The sequence below is a fragment of the Neodiprion fabricii genome, chromosome 6 (assembly GCF_021155785.1).
Source record: "Neodiprion fabricii isolate iyNeoFabr1 chromosome 6, iyNeoFabr1.1, whole genome shotgun sequence".
Classification (NCBI taxonomy): domain Eukaryota; kingdom Metazoa; phylum Arthropoda; class Insecta; order Hymenoptera; family Diprionidae; genus Neodiprion; species Neodiprion fabricii.
The window spans coordinates 1,729,700-1,738,191 of NC_060244.1; the positions used below are offsets into that span (position 1 = coordinate 1,729,700).

Genomic DNA, 8,492 nt, shown 5'->3' on the forward strand with positions numbered 1-8,492 from the left:
CCAGGGAATTACTTGTGAACAGAGTTCGCATTCATCGTCGAAATATAATACAACTAGTAATTACTTCCGTGATGGTGAAATTCGCACCTTGTTCTCTGTCGTTCAATATGGGCTTCGAGAGTAGAATAAACAAATATGAAACACAAGTAAAGGAACCGGTACAACAATATTACCGTTTTATCGTTGAACGGAAAACGTGCAGAGTGAAGGAACAAAAAAATAAATAAATAAATCGCGTCGATGACGTTTCTGCGAGGTGAGAATCCGCAGTTCCCTGGATTTCTTTTATCTGTGATAACTCGGGAAGACTCTTTTATACGCGCTTTTACGCATTCCTTTTATTTCCAGCGCTTTGCGCGGCGAGGCTTGTAAAATTTGCATACCCCTGAATATTTACACGCCGCGTGTATGAAAGCCGGGAACATCGGGATACGAATAACTAATTGAATGAGTCATTTATTCTTCGATTTTCATTTATGTTATTTGATGCGGACAATTTTTGCAAATTTTTCAACCAATCGCAGACGTGCGCGTAACTTCCGTTTATGACGTAATAAGTATAGCAATTTGCATCCCGTTTTTGCGACGCGCCTTACGCAATAAATCACTGCTCAATACTTTGAGATGCTATTATTCAGCTCGCGAAGCTACCCTGAGTTTACAGGAACAGAGTGTTCCGTTTGCCGAATAGTAAAATGAAGAAACCGGCGTGTAAAAAAAGATGGGAAATAAACGTTCAATCCTTATACACTCGGCTGATAAATCTCTTTCCCATATGAATACGGTATTCCTACGTGCAGGCATATGTTCGTACAATGAGTATATTCACACGTGTATACATACATGTAGGTATATCTATGATATGACAACGAGCAGAGCGCTGTAACAATACAACCCGCCGTAATTACCTCTAATTATCATTTCAATCTCACGCGCGTCATTCGATCAGAATAATTTAACTTCCAGTGTTTTGAAACCTGCAGCCAGTGGGGCAAAAATGGTAAAAATCGTATGAAACAAAAACTTTTCACTTCGAAATCGTTATTGTTTCGAAGTAAGAATTTCGCCCGATCGTTCAAGTTTCGACAAATCTTCAGTTCCCGGCGTATTTAACGAAGGGGATTTTCGGTCAGCAGAAAATTTCTCCACGATGCAACTCGATACCGCGTACGAAATTGAAACGAGTTTAATATCAAAAAGATAAGTGGCAAAATGTTGCGCAAGTATATCCAAAGGCAGCACCGTTCGAGCCTCCGAGGAATCCGCAGAAACAGACGACGACGCTTTTGCTGTACCTATCTATCCGACAATCGGCTTATAAGCCGAGCTCGGCTTAGCTCAGATCTCGATTTGGGTTAGGCTAGGTTGTGGCGAACACAAGGTTGTACAAATCCTTTCACTTTTATCTGCCGCTATCTTACAACCCCCTACCACTTTTCCTGATACCTCGCAGAGCCACAGCCTCGCTGGAACACCGCGTTCTTACCGCCGTTCCCGTATTGCATCGTTCGCAATTTTTGGTCTCATGCAATAATGCGCGTCAGATTTTGCGTGCGATAACTCGGAACTCGATTTTTATTATACAGTGTGGGACGTCCCGTGTCAACTTTAAATCAGAGTAGACGTACCGAAATTTTTATTATCCGAGCTTTCGCGTATATGCTTGTGAATTTCGAATAAGTAACGGGTTTTCAAAAATTCCTGCAAGAGAACGTGCCGAGTGCGTTTCAACGTTAACGTAATCTGATCGTGCAAACTTGAGAGGAGAAGAGAAAGAAGACTGTTGATCAAAGCGCAGAACGCTGGGGTTCAACGCCACGATGGTCGAGTGAGCATGGAATGCCCCATATACCAAGTCCGGTAATGCTTAGCTGCAGCAGCAAAGGTCGTTACACCGGGACGGCGGCGACCCGCCTCCCAAAAATTCTAGCATCGACCAGTTGTTCTAGTTTTACTACCCGGCTTATAAGCCGCGGTAACGCTCTGGTAACGTTCTGGTCGCCGCTTACAACGATTGCGGGACCGTTGCACTTGCCTGATGGTCGGTTATCCTCTTTGGTAAATCCTCTCGTTCTCAGACGCTGGCACGAACGGTTTGTGGAGATCTTACAATTCGTAGTAGCGAGTGAGAAAATTTGCCGAATGAAATTACAACTCGTTTTTACAAACAATGAACATGAAGTGAAACCGGTGTAGAGCTGGAATTCGAGAATAAATACCGGAGATTTACGAATTCTCAAATTTTTCTTTGAAACAATAATTAAGCGTCAAACTCGCCAAGACAAACCTAATTTTTTACTCGTGGGGAAAAAAGGAAAGGCGTAAAATCGAACACGATGAATGAGTCGTTTAAAAAAAAAATCTTTTCATCGATACTTGTCCAATTCTTTTACTTGTGCTTGAAATTGGAACGTAATCTCGGGGGTCAAGTGAGGATTTAAGAAAAGTTCAGAGAAAGCCGTATTATGATCGAGAGAGGGAATTCGTTGAAGTTGGGCGTTAATTATCAGTTGCTGAAAAAAAAAAAATGAATAAATTTCCTCGCAATTATTATTCCCACGCGGATTGAAGAATTTCTATCGCTTAATACACGCGAGTGAATAATGCCCGGCAGTACAAAGTCTCTAACAATGTGTGAAATAGGAAATATATGATATCCGCGAAAGCGTTTGAGTGGCTTATACCGGATTGTATATATCTACCTAAATTTACTTTCGTTTCTGACGTTGTATCTCACGTACACCTGTTAAATAGTCGTATCACGCTTTTCGTACGCCACAGCGCCGGTGCGAATACAACGCAAGCGGTGCGGAGATTGTAGGAAAGCAAATAATGGCCAAAAGTTATCCATTCAATTGGGCAAATTTCTATATCAATGATTCATAAGAAAACCTCTAAAAATTTGCTGTGCATTCCCGCAGTACGAGTTTCCGAATGATATTGTTATCGAAACCGGTTGTAATATTGAAGTTGAAAATTTCCTCAGGATAGCAAAAATAGTTTCAAACAAATACCGACCGTATCGCATAATTAGACTTTCGTAAATTGGCTAAATTTTGTTTTATTTCTCGGTTGTCGCCGTTTGAGATTGAGAATATCGTCTCGTCGTAAGATGCGAATGTGTTTTCTAAATTCCAGAGTCCGGACGCGTGCACAACTTGCCAGATCTGCGGCGGGTATCGTTTGCTTCCCTGCTCGGTCTGCAACGGCAGCAAAAAGTCGGTGCACCGCAACGACTTCACGACGGAGTTCGTCGCGCTGAAATGCATGAACTGCGACGAAGTTGGCCTCGTACGGTGCCAGCATTGCTGACCATATGGATAACGTACCTATGATCCTGCTCAACTCGAATCAACTCAACGCTACCTTACAACTCACCTTCGCCCTAACGATTACAAATTGCAGGGACGTTAACTTATACATAGAGAGACACGCGTCGCACGCACATCATATACATGTATGTATATATATGTATATATATATACGTATGTATATGTGTGTATATGTATGTAAAAATGGTGTACGCAGCGATCAAGCTGTAGACGTTACGGTATTTATAAGATTATGCATGTATGTAGGTATACAAATATACATATATTATATATAAATATAAACATAAATATAAATATAAATATGTGAAAGTGCTATACGTGTAAGAGCTATATAAAGTTATATTATAATAACGACAGAGTAATTTCTATTATTTTTTTCTTCTTCTTTTTCGTTCTAATTGATGAAAAAACACTTGTAGGTGAATTAAATATCGTAACTAACGCATATCGTACTCGGAAAATAGTGACTAATTAACGGCAGGGACGAGGTCCGCGCCAGTCGTTAATTAGCTGATATATGTATGACCTACCTATGATCGATAATCAATTGCGTGAACATGCTCGTGCCGTGGTGCGTTTGAAAATAAGATAAACTAAACTAAAATACACTGTATAAATATATTATATTATATATATATACACACACACATATATATATGTATAATTTAATTATATGCGTATAATCGATGTATCAATAAAATATTAAATTTTCTTTTTTATAATTAAAACAAGAAAAACGGGGGAACCAAACAAAGTCTATGTATACGTGTACGTAGGTATGCTATATTTACATTCAGGTTAATATTGCCCCCGAGTGAAAGGTGGATCCTGCTTCATTTTTCCTCGGCTATTAATTTTTTGAAAGGGAATTTTCGATCCCGCCAATCCCCCGGACGTTGCGACAACGGCAACGGCATTAGGGTGGAAAAATATTGTTCTTTCTATCCGGTGAGAGGGAGGGGAGCCTCTTTCAGGCCTGAACCCCAATTTTAAAGTCAACCCGAGACCGAGGAGCCTCGAGAGGTAAGAAAACAGAGATTCGCGTTTCGAATGGCCCTGTGTATTCGCGGGTAAGCTGGGCGGGTTGACGTCTTCTTCATTTTTCCAGAGATAGAATAAAACGGACTGGAACGGAATAGAGAGAGGAGGAGAAAAATTTTCAAAGTACCACCCGCAGCTTGTGTCCGATTTCTCCAGCGGTTCGATTATAACCGCGATTAACGCGGCATCGCGACGAGGATACTCCGGATTATTATTTAGCCTTCTCGTTACACCGGCAGCCCGCAAATCGAAAGGATGCGCGAGCATCACGGATCGAAGAAGCGACCTGATATACAGTTCCGCCACGCCAGGCTAAGGCGACCCAGAGGAAATGACTTTATTGGGAATGTAGCTGCCTGCGAGCGCGTGCTAGACGCGATAAAATGCCGCGCAATTACCCGGATCCATTTTTAGTACCCTTCGATATTCAAGGTGATGCTCGATACAAACTCGAGATCCTTCGTAAGAACGACCACGTCTTTGTAATATTCTCGAAAGACATAACGTATAAGTTACAGGAAATGTTGCTGCGCGGATCCGCGTTGTAAAAATTTTTCACGCGACAATTCGCATGAATAATTCTTACTCCGTTTCAGGTTTCCTAAAGGAATATTCTTATCCACGTCACACGCCAGGATAATCAATCCTGTAGATTATAGATCAATTCCCGGGCGATCGATCGCACGGCTTTCGGGGAAACTCTTCGTTCAAGACGTTCTCTCACATTCCGCGTACAACGGTGAAGATGTAAAGCTGCAGCCGCTTTCGGTGATCGATTATGATGTATCACCCTCGATTCTTCCTCAGCCGATGTGCCTACACCCCTTGGTGTGTACCTATGTATACATTTATACATTTATACATTTATACATTTATATATATATATATACTCGGCGCATTTGTGTTCTCTGGTTCTTACAGCACCGTTTCTGACCTACTTTTGCACAGACGTCTTCACCTTTGTCGATCTCGTTAAGTTCGCGCTTCGCTGTACGGTTATTTTAAATTTTGTAAAAACGTCTTACTCGTTATACGGTTGAAAAATTGGCGGTATCATTTCATCCTGCAAAATGTTTCCTCTTTCGAGATCTGGTATTAAAGAAAAAAGTATACGAACACCCGGTGGAACGACGCCTGGGAAATCGAGTGAATTTAATTCATTGGGATACAAGGGCGAGTTGGGCGAGTTGCGAATGATCGGGATGCTCGTCACGGTTGCAGAAGCGGTACTCGATGATCGAGTTTGGCAAATCAGTTCATTTTCGCTCGCGTCGGTATAACGGGCACGTTTCCCCGTCTGGCATAACGACGCGAGGTGAAATTACCTCGACGATTGCGAGAGTGTCGAATCGGAAAAGGGTGAGAATAATCTGTGGATCGCATTGAGGTTCGGTGAGAAAAAAATGCATCTGTCTCATTCGGTGATAAAACAGGCCTGATTGTTGAAATTCCGCAATTGTCCGAGGGGCCGGATAGTGGATGTTTTTGTACGCCGGCGGGCGAAATTCCTTGCGATATTATGACAGCGCGATTTTTTCGGAATGTTGAAAATTTATATGAGAACAGATGTTTTTGTTATTTTTGCTAGGAGGCTCTATCGATACGATATTGGCGATCGGTTTTCGATACCATTGAATCGCGCAGGAATGAATATACCCGTACAGGTATCTCCTTGGATGTACACAGAATGCATTGTACGTACACACCGTCCCAGACGCATTATGTGTACTGTTGTGTGTACGCTGTATAACGTATTGTAACGTTTCGGATTTTTTTCTTTTCTTTCTTATTTTCGATTCTTTTCACTCTTTCACCGTCATCGAGCAATCTATCAACGTCCTATTACAGTATTATTCGGAGTATAATACACACGGTGTACGTATATTATATACGCCCCGAATTCTTTCCGCGAATACTGACTCTCGAGATAAAAGAGTCGCTTGTCTTTGAATTATATTCGCAATGTTCTTTTGTTTGATCGATAAAATGTTGACGAAAATATATGATAATTTATGCTCGCCACTTGTACATTCGCCCCGAGAGGAGAATAGTGGATAACTAAAAAGGAAAGCCGTCTTTCGAATAACGTCGAAATTATTGTTTGTCACGCCTTTTCGAGCAGGACACAATAAACCGAATGAATGTACAAATGCATGCGACATTTGCATGTTTTTCTTGCAACTGCTGCAGTATCGATTGAACTTGCAGATCAACGTCACGCTATCGGGACTGGAGACATTTCGGAATGCACTCTTGTTCTCAAACAAATATATCTATTGAACGGTTTTGTTTGGGAGATTGCACTTGTCGACTTGGCGGTGAAATATTTCGGAGAATACCGATAAGATATCTTTGAAATATTGTTTCGATTCGTAGTCCGCAGGCTTTGCTCGACGCGTACGGCAAGCCTCGATTACAGCAATCTGTCCCACATCTGCGCCATCGCGAAATAGTTTCTCGAATTGGATAGATTTGCATCAGAGTTACCCAACGCCGTCAAATTTGCAACATTAATTGAATGTTCGGGGGAAAACGTGATGGGACCTCGACATCGGTAATCGGAACCATCACCGTGGTGATTAAATTACCCGTTTGGATTACTCCTCTTCGCGGAATCGGGAGAAGAATAATGGAGGCAACAAAAATTACGCAAATTTCGAATAAAGCAAATTTTCCGTCCAGAATTCGAGAGCCAATTCGCGACTAAAATGTTGCGGGTACAAAAATTGGAAAAGATATGGGGGGGGAGGTAGGGAGGAGGGAGGGGCGGTAGAATTCTCGGGAGTGCTTTACAAGCCTTACCCCGGCGGAGAGAGAGAGAGCTTTGTTTACGTATGCAACAAGTTGAATCGATATTCTCCCTTCGGCGGCCTTGACAGCGCAGAAACGGAGGGTGAGAGTCGGTGCAGGTCGCGAACAGCGGGCTAAAAATGAACCTGCAGCGGTTGTCCGCGCGTCAGGAATCGAGGGTAGTTTGGCAATAATTTTGTGATGAGACACCCCGGCTGATAATCCCTTTTACGCAGTCCGCTCTCCTTGTTTTTGGGCTGTTTTTCTGGCCCCTCGTTTACAGTATCGACGCTCGTGGGTGGGCACCCCGATGTTTTCGGGGGCGCGTTTACTCGGCACCCTCGATTATCGGCTTGTCCTGCACCCCTGCCTCGCCGCCCGTCATTATCTGTACTCAGAGGGTGCAAACGTGATAGCTACTCATTAAGAAGGCTTCCGCTTGTGGGCGGAAAATTAATGCTTTCAGTTACCCCCGACGTATCATCGCCGGCTCGGTATCATTGTCTCTTACGCTTTCTGTTGATCAAATTTCTGCTAGTGATTCGCCACGGTTTAATTCGATCCGCTGCTCGTATTCTCTGATATCCTAGTAATTTTGGGACATTAGACCGCGGGAGTGCCATTAACAGTTTGCATTGTACTGTGAAGGTGGGCGCGATCCAAAAAGTGAGAACCACGTGAGAGGGAATAATTATTTTCATCCCTCGGAAACGCAGGAGACAGATTCGAATGGCGGTTCTATTTGCCAAGATGAAAATTGCACGACGTTGTTGACAGTTTTTTTTTTTTTTTGAGATATTAAAAACAATTATTTTACCCTAGTGGATACAACTCAGAAGCGTATCATTTTTTAGTCTACTGTTCGTTTGACGAGGGAAAAAAATTCGTCAAACACACCGAGTACGGGGACAGAAGTACTTTGTCAACTAAATTAAGTGAGCAGGTATACAAATTTTCGTACGCATCACTTTTCTCTCATATCAAATGCTGTTTGTTTTAGCCAGAAAACCACTCTCTTCGCCATATTTGATCGGCGTATTCCTTAAGGCAAACAAATCCTTTTTCTGCGTGTCGATACAATTTCCCCCTGTCATTGATATTCCGCATTCCGTACGCGGCGCTTCGGCGCTCTTATCGGCATTGCCCAAAAACGTACGCGAAACATATCGATTCACGTTGGTTCAGACGTATCGCGTACGCGTCTCTCGAAATACACCTTCAAATCCCACGCGCGTCTGCGAGCTTTTACGGTATACACACGGGGTTAAGGCCACCGGAGTAGGACGTATCTTATCAATTGAAAGATGACGGTCCCTGAGTTTTTCGCCA

General features: G+C 42.7%; 1 protein-coding gene across 1 annotated transcript in view; it reads left to right on the forward strand.

Moving 5' to 3' along the window:
• The window catches only part of LOC124184798 (soluble guanylate cyclase gcy-33-like), an 86,028-nt gene extending 81,985 nt beyond the window's left edge, over window positions 1-4,043 (forward strand). The window contains exon 18 of the mRNA XM_046574899.1: window positions 3,139-4,043. Within this exon, the coding sequence (XP_046430855.1) occupies window positions 3,139-3,312 (174 nt within the window). The 3' untranslated portion in view covers window positions 3,313-4,043. The remainder of the gene's footprint in view (window positions 1-3,138) is intronic.
• The last annotated feature ends 4,449 nt before the right edge of the window (window positions 4,044-8,492 follow it).